We start from the raw sequence: 13,580 nt of genomic DNA on the forward strand, positions 1-13,580 counted from the left end.
TGATGGGGGCTTTAGACGACGGAAGGACGCCTGGATCTAGAGAGATTCATACAGCGAAAGGAAGCTACTGGTAGAGGCGGCCCTTGCTTCTTATCCAGTGCAAAACGATTGGAATTTACTTATATCGTGACGAAGAGATTGCTCACCTTTCAGGTGTCTTCCCTGTTTTTGATTGTAACCACCCCAATTGTGGAGCGTCGCACATCGAGTCAGTGTTGGAAATAAACAGACCGCGTTCCTGAGACTTCGGTGGATTCGCTGAGAAGTGGGAAACTGCGAGTGGTGGGATTAGACATTGGAGATTTGAATTTGGCTGCAGTTCATCCATGCGACGGTGTAGCTATGGCGCAGCACACTTGCAGCTTTCAGTGTCCTTTGGCCCGTGGATGCACACTCCGTTATTCACAGGTAGGCGTTCCACTCAATTGCTCCACAGGAGAATTCCTTTCTGAGTCCTCCATCACTGGTTGTAAATTTGATCTCTCAGAGAATCTTAAAACTTCAACATGCACGGAATATTTGCACGCATTTTCGAGACCTATGAATTGGGGTACCATGTGGAATCGGAGTGCAAAGGAAGGACTTGTCGCAGCTCGTGGTGACCTTTTCTTATTGAATCTTCTCAATTGCATTTCGCGCTGGTTTATTTGGAACGAAACCCTAATTTTGCGCGTCAGTGAGATTGTATACATTCTTTTTGTGTCTGTCATTTGTTCCTTGTGAGAACAACTACAGAACGATAGTGGGAAGCCTTACTATGCAAGGATTTTTTAGGAGTCTGCAATGGCGACACGTAAGATTACTGTACAGTTTCCCGCAAAACTCTTCGGTAAGAGTTGCGAGTGAGTGAATGAGGGCGATGACGTTCGTGTGGATCCTCTTTGATCCTTTTTCGTGGTATTAAACTGCGATTCCTACTCTAGGTGGGTGCTGGAAAGGCGCTGAGTTCTGTCGATAAACTCAGCAACAGAACTCCTGGGTTGGTGGAATTGCGGAGACGATGTGATTTGGGGTTTCAAAGGAGTCGCCTCGTAAGAGTGGTGGCCATGGGGCGCAAGTCAATGGAAGTAGGAAAAGGTGGCGAGAATGAAAGACCTGAACTTAAGTTGGAAACAGCCGATTTAATGGAGCTCGAGTTTGGCAAATTGCTCGGGGAGCCTCGCCACGTTACATTGGCCAAGGTCGTTTTCTTCTCCTTTCAGAAATCCTGCGGGAAATGTTTAGGAGATTTCATTACTTTTTTATTTAATAATTACTTATCAAGAGCTTTGCCTAGCACGTTTGTGAAATTGTTGCCTTAGAACTAGCTACCTTCTGAATTGTCCTTGTAGATGTGCTGTCACAATATTGATCCCGGAAATAGATTCTAAGATCAGGCCATGGAATGCTGTAATGTTATATTCTTATTGCTCTTGACTGCAGGTTGTTGGACGAAAATTGAACCCTGAGGTCCCCTACGTTGAAAGTGAGAAGAAGACTCTTAATAAAATTCAGGACTCTCAACCAGAGATTTCTGAAGCCGAATTCTGCCGATTATTGAACCAGGAAGGCAGCGGACCACTCAGGGGTGTTAAGAACCCGGCTGTAGAGAGCAGTGAGGACCTCCCAGGCCTTGTGAAGCCACCCTCGCGACCAGGACAGATAAGCTTTTCTGAAGCTGAATTCAGCCGATTGGTGAACCAGGATAGCAGATCTCGTGTTGAGAAGCCAACCGTAGAGAACAGTGAAGATCTCCCCGGCCTTGTCAAGCCGCCCTCACGGCCGGTGCGGTCACTACCCAAAGTTCATCATCTCTCTGATGCATTTTTGTTTCCCCCTCTTATGCAAGCGTACGAATGTACTAGACCATGAATGCGGTGGTTAAGGCGGCGTGCAATTTAACCTTCAGACCATTAAAATATTTTGTGTATGAAATGTGCTGTCTACAAGATCAATTTACATCGAGTACTTTGTTTCGGTGTCGGTAACAAGCTGCATTGGCCCCCTGGTTCAGGGATCACGAAGAGCGTCTTCTGTCAGCTCTGCTCAAACAAGCCCGGCAGCTTCAAGAAAGAAAGCAGTGCCTCTAGTAACCTTTGGACCCGGTGGATTTGCAGCTCAATCAAAGAAGCCCTTAGCGGAAGAAAACAACTACATGGGTCATGCCCAGAAACCAGCAATCCCTTCTCCAGATTCGATTAAACCTTCGTGGCCTAAGAACGACAGTGTTCCTCCCATGTTGTTAGGCAAATCGACAAAGGAAGCAGATGATGATTACTTGAAACTTGTTCAAAAACCGACAATTCGGCCAGTAGCAGCTGAATCTGCACGTGCTGTAGCTAGTGATGCTGTAGCTAGTGATGGGAGATCCAGTGTCAATGAACCTCCTCAGGTGCCGTTCTTAACCGGCAAGCTATTACGAGTAAAACTTAATGGAAAAGCATCGGCTAATACAGATCCAGTTATGGATGGTTCCCCTCTTGATATTCCTGAAGAGCGATTTGGTGAGCTTCTTAGGATGGCGGATTCAACTGCAAATGATGAGGTGAAATTTCGTATCAGTATATCACAAGCGTTTATTAGCTGCAATTGAAATGAAGAACAGTGGGGTTTTCTATGAGTTTGTCGTAACTGTGTAAGCTCAGCCAATCTCCGTTAGGACGACTTGCGCTTCAACTGCCTGCGTCCATATCTCGTGGAGGCTGATATGTTTTCGCCGAAGTCTTTATTTTGCAAGTACTAATTGCACTTTCCATAAGTCATAAACAGTTCAATCTTATTTTTCATAGTCGTTTTGAAGAGGGTTCTGTTGAGGTACTAGCAAATATGGAATGATGTTCCTATGGGGGTTCGGCAGGAAGTGCCTTCTGAGATCTCGACTACACTAGCTGCGACGGTTGTGGGAAAACCCCGTAAGAAAAAGCCAACCCCGAAACTCGGCTCAAAGCCTATGCTGGCAGCTAAACCTCCTCTCAAAGTTGATGAAAGTGGGGAAGTTGCACGTAGGCATGATTTATCGATCCCATCATCAACTTCATCCAACGATGTACCAAACTCATCAGTTGACTCTCCAGCTGCAGACTTGGAGGAAATCGCAGAGCCGATGCTATCTGGTTCCGGTGTGTTCACCTTGCCTATGAAACCTGTACTTTGTAACATTTATTGAATACCGTGGATACCGCCCTTCCTTTCCTAAGTACATTAAATCCCTGTCCGTGGTGTATTCATGCTTTCTAAACTTATTTCCTGATATCTGCAGACGCTGCGTCAGTCGTTGATTTGAGGACACCTGATGAAAAATCAACAGATGTGGCGAAACTTGATAACGCAGACTCTTATGAAGACGAATCAATTATGAAGCTAGTGAAGAAAGCTAGTCTTATTGCTCCTGTCAGGCTGCCGAAAAGGATTGTCAAGTCTATCCCCGGCCCCGTTAAAGCGAAAATTGGTGATGCTCAAGACAGCAGAATGGCTGGGTGGTCCGATGAATTTAAGGCTGCTGTCAAGAGAAGTGAAGCTGCACTACCAGATATTGGAGCACGAAGACTCGCTGGGACGGAGTTCGACCAGTTGGACCAGCGGAAAAGAGCCGCGTAAGTTCATTTCTTCCTGTTACCACTTGCAAAGATGAAATACTGATGTACTTCCATCTGATTCATGCGATATCCTATTTCTATGTCATACTCATATTGTTGCAAGCATCTAGAATTTGCAACCTGGTAACGAATGAAGATGCTTTGGTGCTGTTTGTTTTGCATTAAGGGTCATTGAGCTCAAGCAGGACGTATGTTGCAGAAGTTGTCGCAAATAAGATCTGGCTCTCGTGTGTGCAATGGCTATTTTCAGTTGATGAGATTTTTTCATGTAGATTTACCTTATCCAGGAAAAGTATTGATATTGAATGCATGAACTTGATGCATAGAGAAAAAAAGATTCTTGCGGTATGTTAAATATTCTTCATTTTCATGAGGATTCTCTCTCTCTTGATTTTCAACAAGTGGTTCATTCTTCGAGGAATGTTCTTGTAGATTGCGACAACGGCCTCTCGCACGATCTGTTCCTCCCTCAGTTGCTGGAACCTCTGTAGATTCTACTGGAGCTAGCACACAGCAACGTGTTTTCTCTCGCTCAGTGATATCGAATCCAGAGCCTCCTCATTCGTATGGTGCAACTATTCAGGACTTAGCAGCGGGCTCGTCTGAACGAGCTGGCACATACCTCTCTGATAATCAAATTCCATTGAAGGTATTCTGCTTATTAGCGAAAAACTTGATCTTAGAGGGTCCTCTTGCTTCAATGACTAATGACTCAGAAATCGAACTTGAGATTGTCGTGGAAAATTTTGACTGCGATGTAAACATATTAAAAGGCTTGTATTTCAATAGTTAGCATTAAGACTTCACATTTTTGCAGAATCCTAGCATCTGCTACTTCTTGCTATGATATCTTATGTAGCACAATGATATTTTTTTTAGTATATATTTATTGGTAGCATGTATAATACAAGAGAAAATCTTGAATCTCATCAATTAGATTTACGTTGCTTAATAAGCAGGAAGACGTGGACAAAGATTGGGCTCGTGCAGAAGCATTACAAGAGTCTAGGACAGTGGAGGAAGTCGTATTTACGAAGGCCCTTAAAAACAGCATGCTGGTAAAACACCATCTCAGGTTTCTACTTATATGCGTGAAGATAATTTTCTGAAATGAATTTGGTTTCTCTACAACCACAGTATAGTACACCTAGAAGATTAGCTGTATTGAATAGGTATGTGAGGAACGAGCACTTGCACGAAATTGTTTGCTAACTAAACTATCACAATAAAAGGATCTTACGCATCAATCAGAAGCTGCGCGTCACTATTATGATAAAGTTAGAAATGAGGGCAGATAAAAATACATATTTTCGCTATGCTTACAAGCTATATTCTGCCTTACTTTGCCTTCGTGTAGTCATTTCAATCGGGTTGAGGCAGAGAAACTAGTTCAGATATTTGTTCAAAATAAATTGTAACTTACTCAGGATGATACTGGTCAGGTGAATTTTGGATTTCTTCAAGGCTTTGTGCCTGCTTATGAACTATCTAGTCGAAGAAGGCCACCATCATTTACGACTTGGGCGCAGGATAACGGTCACATAATCAATAGGAAAATGAAGCTATCGGTTGCATCTGAGAATCATCCGAACAATGATTCTGAAGACTCCAAAGAAATAGGAAGAACAGACAGCGACGATGAAGAATACAAGAAATTGTTGCAGCAGTATGAGGAGGCGCGAGCCAACCTACTAAGAGCTCTTGTTGGAGAGGTCAATTGTTTCCCTTCCTTGCAATCAAATTCAGCCTTATGAAGCTTGGGTGACTGAATGTTGGCTAAGGTAGTGCCGCGCTAGAATAGTTTAAGTTCATTTGTATAATCATGCTAATACCTAGTTACGGTCTACTTGAGGTCATTACTTATTTGGAGTCCTGTAGATGGTATCCTTCTGAAACTCACCTGAGTTGCATATGCAGACTGCAAAGGTGGTGGTTGTCGCAGTAGATCGTGAACGTAAGCAGCTGCGGTTCTCTGAAAAAGAAGCAGAAGGTGAAGGTCGGGAGCTTGCCGAAAAGAAAGCGCAGCTCATGGTTAGTTCTCAATATGTACCTTCTCTATTTTCCCTAGCACTCATCTTTTAATTTGAGCATGGTGTGTAAGCAGTGTCCCCCCCCCCCCCCCCCCCCTTGATCATATGAAAGTGGTTCACATATAAAATACCCGATTACTTTTGCTGGAAAATGTGCGTTGTCGTGTTAGGAAAACTTTACACATTCAAAGAATGCTTTCATTTTCATTGACGTGCATAGTGTCTACCACGTGAGGTCGCCTCTATGACCCCGGTGACTTCTAACGATTCTAGGTTGTAGTGAATTTCACAATCTGTCCAAGCTCAACTATTGCGTGGTAAATTTAGAGTCCACAGTTTTCGCTCATGTATCGTGCCCTTTCGCTTCTGGGGTACTATGGATGTGACCTTTCTTAATGGTAGCCCTGAAGTGCGACCAATACTCACAGTCGGCTGTTCTTGCAGGCAAGTTTGAACGTTGGAGATGTTGTCAAGTGCACTGTCAAGAAAGTAACCAGTTTTGGAGCATTTGTAGAGGTAGATTATTATTCTTGAGGTTGCCTTACGTAGCCATCCATCAACAGGATTCTTTAGTATTACAAGACTTGAGACATGTGACCACCATGATATTTGGTTAATGTTTGGTAAGCATTGGAATGAACCATCTTGATATAGTATAAATGATGCTCTGGTAGAGCACAGTAAGTCTAGTAGCTATGTAATCAGAATCAATGTCTAACACTCATTCTAACCCGCTCATATTTGTGCCGTAAACAGTTACGAGGAATCCCTGCACTTATTCATATCTCAGAGCTATCGTGGAATCGAGTAACGGAACCTTCGACAATATTAAATGATGGAGTCGAGGTAGAGGTTAAGGTTTGCAGGCTTGACCGGTACCTGCAGCGTATCAACCTTTCCCTTAAGCAAATGCAGGCAAGGCAAATTCTCCTTTACCCTGTGCCATTGACCAATTCTGGTGATCGTACCTCATCAGTGCTGCTCCTTCTAAGTTATTTTCTATGTTTGTCACTGAAATTGAACGAACCTGATCAAACTTGAACTTGCATCTGGGTGGCAGCCGGATCCGTTGCTGGAGACGCTGGAGTCTCTTGTGTCCAGCGACTTTGAAGAAACTCCAACTAGTGGCGAAGTTCCAAATGGCACTGAGGTACATGCACCTCTGTAGTGTTATTACTTCATTCGTGTCTTACATTTTCTCAGTTTTACGTTTCGTAATAATTTTGTGTTTCTTTTTGTTTGATGTCCAATCAATTTTCCGTTGATTGCAGACAACTGGAATGCCAGAGCTGATTGAAGTGATCAGGAGGCTAGAGGAGCTCAAGGGCATTGAAAGTGTCCTACTAGGGCGCAGAATTCAAGGAACTGCACTAGCCCCCACATTCCAAGTCTATTTGTCTGGCCAGCTTGATGATGGTTTCAAGCTTCTTGCTAGATCTGGAAACCAAGTTCAAGAGGTTTGTGCCCATATCTGCTTCAGAATGATACTTCTGAAATCTTTCCCAAGCTTGGTTGAAGGGTTAGACAGTGTGGTTGCTGCTTCATTATATGTCAAGGATATTTATGGAGAGTTTATTTGATTCATGTTATGACTGTTCTATATCCATGCTCTGCTGTTCTTAATGATCCCTAAGGCCAAGTGAAGAATGTTATATCCTCAAAATCTTAGTAAAAGTAATTTATTGACGAACTGCTGGGATGTTAGGGTGCAGTTTTTAAGTGTGCGCGGAGGCTGGCAATCTCATTCTCGTAGCTAAACCATTTGGTTCTGTCTATTTTCAGGTGTTGGTGCAAACAGCGCTTGACAGGGAAAGCATGAAGGACGCAATCCGGCAGTGCACTTTCAGTGACGTCTAATCGAGATTCTGCGTGTCCACAAGTTTTGTCACATCACAATCTCTGTAATCTTTTAATAAGAACTCTCATCACCGTAGTTTAGCACAAATTCGTTTACAGCCCTGTGGGTTGATGTACCATTCGAACACGCTAATGTCGGTCAAAATATGGACTTTATGTAGTGCAAGCCGCCCATTCTTTCCTCCCTCAGCTTGCTCTCAGAACCACAGTAACCGTGAAGAGACCACCGTCTAGTGTAGGATAGTCGACCATATCAGAAAGAATTTCAGTTATGAGACAATGAGGGAGGGGGTTTCAGTTTCACTTGTTCTACATATCGAAATGAGCCAACTTGACGCTTGTACAAAAATTCTCCCAAGTTTCAATATGTGGTCATAGGTCACTCGTCGATTATGGTACTCAGATCGAAGACAGATACATGACTTTTCAATGTGATGTTTTGATATTTCACCGTCATTCAAAGCTTTTGTTGAGCAGACCCATACATCGCACTGGCCCAGGTCTCCGTCCGAATAGATTCACGCGTATCGCAACAACATGCTACACGAAACCTGCCTTTGAAGACTAGGTGTAGCGGCCACAAATGCAGGACTTGTGGGACGACGGCTGAGTACTCCGCTTTATCTTCACAAATTGGTTAATTTCCTAAACGGAAGCTCGTCGTCCACCGGAAGATAAGCGGACAATAATTCCATATCCGATGATGGCGCTGAGCTAGTGCTTGCGGATTGCCACGAGTGAAGTAAGAGTTTTGGAATAATTTTCAGCACCTAGAAATCCAGTAACATTGCTTCTAGTAAAGAAACGATGAGTGGATCCAGTTGAGGTTTGCAGCATGCGAAGCAAGAGTAGTTACTTGCAAATAAGAAAGAAAACTAAGAATGCAACGTGTGTATGTATATGCATATGTATTTATATTTATATATGAATATATATATATTTATATATATATATATATATATGATACAATAAACATGTACAGATTGCTCTGACATTTAACTCTTTCGCTTAGAGGGTGGCTGACTGAGTCGGCAGTTCCTTTCCACTCTTCGACAATCGTCTGTGAATCCTACCTTATCCAAACTATAATTCTACCGACTTGCTTCATTGATGACAATTATGTTCCCCGCTACAACGCAACCACAGGATTCACATCTAGTTATTCAAAGAAAACCAAACACGATTTCACAATCTGCGGGGGTCGATTGACCGGCTTCGCAGCAGATAAATTCTCGAACACAGTCTGCGGAGGTCGATTAACCGGCTTCGCAGCAGATAAAGCCTCGAATACAATCTGCGGGGGTCGATTGACCGGCTTCGCAGCAGATAAAGTCCCGAATACAATCTGCGGGGGTCGACTGACCGGCTTCGCAGCAGAAAAACTCTCGAACACAATCTGCGGGGGTCGTTTGACCAGCTTCGCAGTAGGTAAATTCTCAAAGCACAATTTGAGGGGGTCGACTGACCGGCTTTGCAGCAGATAAATTTTCAAACAGTCCGCGGGGGTCGATTGACCGGCTTCGCGGCTGACTTCTGTATGTAATAATGTTCTGTACAAAAAAAAACTCTTACCTGATCGATGCGAGTTGAACTGATTAATCACTCGATGTACCGATCCATTTTGGCCAATCGGATGTCTCGCAGCAAGAGGCGAGCAAAGAAGGCAGTCTCTTCTGGATTAGCCACCCAGAGAATGGAGCATTGGGACCGAGTGGCCATGTCGTTGCCGCTCACGGTGAAGCGGTCTCCGACGTGCAGGGTTTCAGAGCACCTCTTATTCAGAAACTTCATAAGAGCGCGCAGACCAACAGATTTGTTCCCCACATCGACGAAGACGTCGTTGCCACCGTTGAAGGCGCAGAACGGGAGGGCAGAGTGCATGAGCTGGACCTGGACTGTGAGCGCCATCTCTTCCAGGACCTCATAGATAGTAGGATCCTTGGGCACAGCCCCTACCGCTCTCGGTTTGCGAATGATCTCTACAGGGACTCGCAACCGCGCTGCAGCTGATTTCAGAGACCGCTCTGCATTATCAAGGAGCTCCTTGATGTCGCTCTCCTTCCAAGCGAGCATATCGGGTGATTTCCACAGCTCATCGGGAATGAATTCCAGCTTGTACGTCTCCGGATTAACGCCCAGGAGGTAGTTGCACTCGCCCCCCATTACATGGAAGAGCTTTGTGATGGTAGGGGGAAGCTCGAGCTCCTTGAAGGCTTCCAGGAGTCCCGCAAGGCGATTCTCGAACTTCTCCGCGTTGCCGGGGTACCCAGCTGCAGTTACGATGGCGACGTTTATGCCCTCCCGCATGAGCTTGATGATATGGCCTATCATCTTGTTGTCCCCGCGGATGTGGTGCCCGTCGGCATAAATTGTCCCGTCGGCGTCGAACGTGATAAGCTGAAGCTTCTCGGCGATCGAATGCACCTGGGCAATGTTCAGCACATGGCGGACCTCGGCAAAATTAGGGGGCACATACTTGCGCCGAGAGAGGGAGGCGAATTCGTCATATTCGTGCAGAGCACGCACGAGGGGCAAGGGAGTGTGGAATCGAGGTCCCATGTGTGGTATTAACCGGTTGAGCGTAGACCGGTTGGGGTCCGCGACATGCTCACGCACCCAGCGCTCCACCTTCTCCATCACCTGGAAGGGCGAGTGCGTGTGGTGCATAGAGATGATGAACTCGATAAGCCCGTCCTGCTCTTTGAGTCGCCCCTTTCGGCGCAGGACATGTGCGTCCGTGACGCTGGAGGCGCGGAAAAGATGTGCGTCCTCTAGAGCCTCCGTGCTTAGCAGCATGTTCCATTTCATTCCGGTCTTGCTTGTGTCTGCTGGCTTCACGTGACCGCCAGAGGAAGACCCGTCTGTATCATTCGACGCTGAGGGCTTTTCCTTTGAATCACCACTCGACGAATGGTTGGCACCATTGGTGCTATCTCCCCCTTGCGCCACAGCACTTCTCCCATTCTGATTCTCCTGCACTGTTTCAGCACGCTCCACCCATGCGTGCTCCAGCTGCTGCAGACCAGCTCCCTCATGGTTCGCCACAATTACTGCGACGTTGCCCATGCTGTCATTGTCTGCAGAGGCATACGATGTCGAGGGCTCAGAAAGACTCCCTGCCTCGCACCGCAGCCTAGCGTGGCGGTAGACAGAAGAACTACCAGGAGACAATCGCACCGATTTGGGTGCAGCACCCACGGTGTAACTCGGGATGACCCAAGTCCTCTCGACCAACATCCCCGAACCCCGTGATAAACCCCCTACTCGCCTCCCAGGATCGGAGATGGCAATCACACCACCCCCAGAAGAGCATTGCAGCAAGCAGTGCTTCTGCGCCATAGCTCCACGAAAGAAATAAAATCCAGTACTCAACGCTCAATATTATTTTTACTCAAAATCGACGAACGGAGGCCCAAAACGAATGCGATCACTCCCGACAATTTTAATCAGGTCGACGTTGCCCCTCCCGGACCAGAAAGCACCATTCACCACTGGTTCCTCCCTTCATCAAAATCCGGGCTCTCACTTCTCAACCGCTTCTCAACGCCCACCACCTTCTACCTCGGCACCTTGACTCAACCCCCAACAAGCCCCCCTTTATTCATCACGACCAGTCCCATCCACAGCAGCATCGGCACTGTGTATAGTCTGCTCCCCCAGCAGACCGAAAATAAACTTATAATGTTCGCATCCGATTCCTTCTCACCAGATGATCACGCCACATCGGACTCCCGCTCTGACACACGACTCTCTCTATCGATCTATCTATCTATCTATCTATCTAGATCTCCCGGTGTACATGCCCAAAAATGATTCCAGCTCTCGTTCCTACCTGATCGACACGAACCGAACCGAACCGAACCCCCTAGATAGCTCCCGCCGTGCATTAATTGTTAATACGCCATCCCACCAACAGTGTCACCACCATTTCCATTCCAGCTAGAATCGATTTACGGTATTCTAGGATGACGATGACAATCTTTGCAAGGGCCTTCTGCAGCGCGGCGCTGGCATACATGGATGGTCTCCGCATTATGCTTGACCAGCGACCAACCAGCTCCTCGCCACTGCCTGTATTATGTACACATTATTCACGAGCTAGCTGTGTGGGTGTGTACACACATACGCACACACACACACGCCGGAGTAGGGTCTCTGCTGAGACAGACGGCGTTAGGGGGGCCGCGGTCTTGGATGGATTCCACGGTGTTAGGGTTGGGATATGTCCGAGGCCCTGGCCCAACCCGTTCCTGGTCAACTGCTCTCATCGAACGTGAAAAGGGGGGTGGACAAACACGTGTTGTGCAAATCTGAATGTATTTAAAAATATGATTTTTGTTTTAAATATCATAACTTGCTTGGTCCCTTGTATGAACAAATCTCTCCTTTAGAAATTTGAGTGAATTCTTTTCTTAAACCTTTCCAAGCCACTCATCCCAAGGTTTCATAACCATGAATTCCATTAACAAATGCTAGATCTTTGTCAAGCTTGTGTACATTATCACTATGTGGCCAATCGGCACATCTACCAAAGAAATGAACCGCTCCCACCTCCTAAAATCCATCATCCATTTCCGCACACATTTTGTTTGTTGGGGTAAATCAAGCGCTCACGACTATTCCATCCATGGCATGGAATTGGAGTCGCGTGACATGCAGCCACAGGATGCTTGGGGCGAGAGGAAGGAATAAAAAAACTAATAATATACACATATTGATTGATTGATTCGGAAGGTGCCCGAGGGACATTCTTTGTTCCTACTTATCATATCTTCTGCTAAACGAGCAAGGGAATGGGTAGATCTAGGGATTGTTTTTCCCCTCCCCACTCCCACTCGTACATGCGAAGGGGACGGGAACTCTGTAGACGGAGGAGGAGGACATGGGTAATGGGCAACACAGCTTTCGTGGCTTCATTCACTTCGTCTTCCTTCCATGCTTCCTCGTTCTTCCTCTTGATCGACCCGCCACATACACGGGAATGTGTGAGCAGTTGTATCCTGTTTGTGTGTGTGTTAGTGTGTCCACGTGACCCTGCGGCTGCTTCTTTGTTTAATGGGAGCTCTTCCTTGCGCATTTTACCTTGTTACAGTACAGAACATCCCATCTACTCCTTTTAGTTTATTTTATTTGTCACTGTTGTTCAAACATGGTGATTATTTCTGTGCATCTCTTGGAGCCAATGAATTCTTTTCTTATTAAAAAAATGTATCATTGCTATTAAAAATATTGTTGCTGTTGTTGTTCAATTGCAAAGATATACCACATGCATGCCCAAATTAAATACCACAACAACAAACTCCTAGAAAGAGTAGATGAATAAATTTTGTCTTTGGAGAATCAATCAATTGAAAAATAAATAAAATAAATAAATAAAAAAGGAATGAGACATTACTCATATCTTACAGGAATAGAACTTAAGAAGTTTGTTAAAAGTCAAAATTTTATGAATCCAATTGTCTACAGGAAATGCTTGTTGTTGTCGTTGTTGTTGTTATTTTTATTTTTATTCATTTTTTACTATTTTAAAAATTCGATTCCTTTCGGATTAAGCCATGCAGATAATTCCAACAATTTAAACGACTTTAAACTTACAGCATTGCATGTCATTAAACAATTTATTTTATTCTAGTATAACTTGATTTCATATATACAGAGATGTTTGAATACATGTCACAGTAAATAGTCCCAAGTGATGGCATTTCAAAAAGATTCAAATTGATCCAAACTAAATTGTTTAAGTAATTTCAAGAAACTAGGCTCTCTAATTAACATGTATAATAAATGTGTGGAGTGTGAATTGCCCTACTTACATATATGATTACCAATAGTTCAGATGTAAAGAATTTAATTGACATGATTAAATCTTTGTAGGAATAAATATTTTGAAATATTCCACCTAATATTCTTTATTGCACAAATGTTGTTGGATGTATGCATGTACACAACAAGGGTTTTTAGTATCTAATGTTTGGAGCCCTTACCTCCCATTGCAACACATTTTTCTTCATATATTATTTAATATTTTAGCAATAAGGGAAATTTATACTCGAAAATTCTGGAACAATGTATCATCAAGTCATCAAAACATTTTGGATCACTACCTCCATATTATGAA

At 44.6% G+C, this 13,580-nt stretch overlaps 2 protein-coding genes across 4 annotated transcripts; one reads left to right on the forward strand and one right to left on the reverse strand.

Annotated features, from left to right (window-relative positions):
• Positions 1-43: 43 nt before the first annotated feature.
• Positions 44-7,827, forward strand: LOC112286594 (uncharacterized). 3 transcript variants are annotated; one of them, XM_024528589.3, is made up of 15 exons: positions 44-408; positions 924-1,181; positions 1,423-1,764; positions 1,994-2,524; positions 2,837-3,098; positions 3,239-3,572; positions 4,008-4,224; positions 4,532-4,633; positions 5,018-5,287; positions 5,493-5,606; positions 6,050-6,121; positions 6,362-6,520; positions 6,666-6,755; positions 6,877-7,062; positions 7,388-7,827. In XM_024528589.3, exons 1-15 carry the CDS (start codon positions 343-345, stop codon positions 7,460-7,462), a joined length of 3,078 nt encoding a protein of 1,025 aa, XP_024384357.1. In that variant the 5' UTR covers positions 44-342; the 3' UTR covers positions 7,463-7,827. The 3 variants fall into 3 exon arrangements, with proteins under 3 accessions (XP_024384357.1, XP_024384358.1, XP_090109438.1); XM_024528590.3 differs by having other exon boundaries at positions 4,535-4,633; XM_090253312.1 differs by having other exon boundaries at positions 137-408; positions 775-1,181.
• Positions 7,828-8,353: 526 nt separating this feature from the next.
• LOC112286598 (IMP-specific 5'-nucleotidase 1) lies at positions 8,354-11,564 on the reverse strand. Its single transcript, XM_024528606.3, has one exon. It carries the CDS (start codon positions 10,799-10,801, stop codon positions 9,062-9,064), a length of 1,740 nt encoding a protein of 579 aa, XP_024384374.1. The 5' UTR covers positions 10,802-11,564; the 3' UTR covers positions 8,354-9,061.
• Between the last annotated feature and the right edge of the window lie 2,016 nt (positions 11,565-13,580).

The sequence above is a fragment of the Physcomitrium patens genome, chromosome 9 (assembly GCF_059467195.1).
Source record: "Physcomitrium patens ecotype Gransden chromosome 9, ASM5946719v1, whole genome shotgun sequence".
NCBI lineage: Eukaryota > Viridiplantae > Streptophyta > Bryopsida > Funariales > Funariaceae > Physcomitrium > Physcomitrium patens.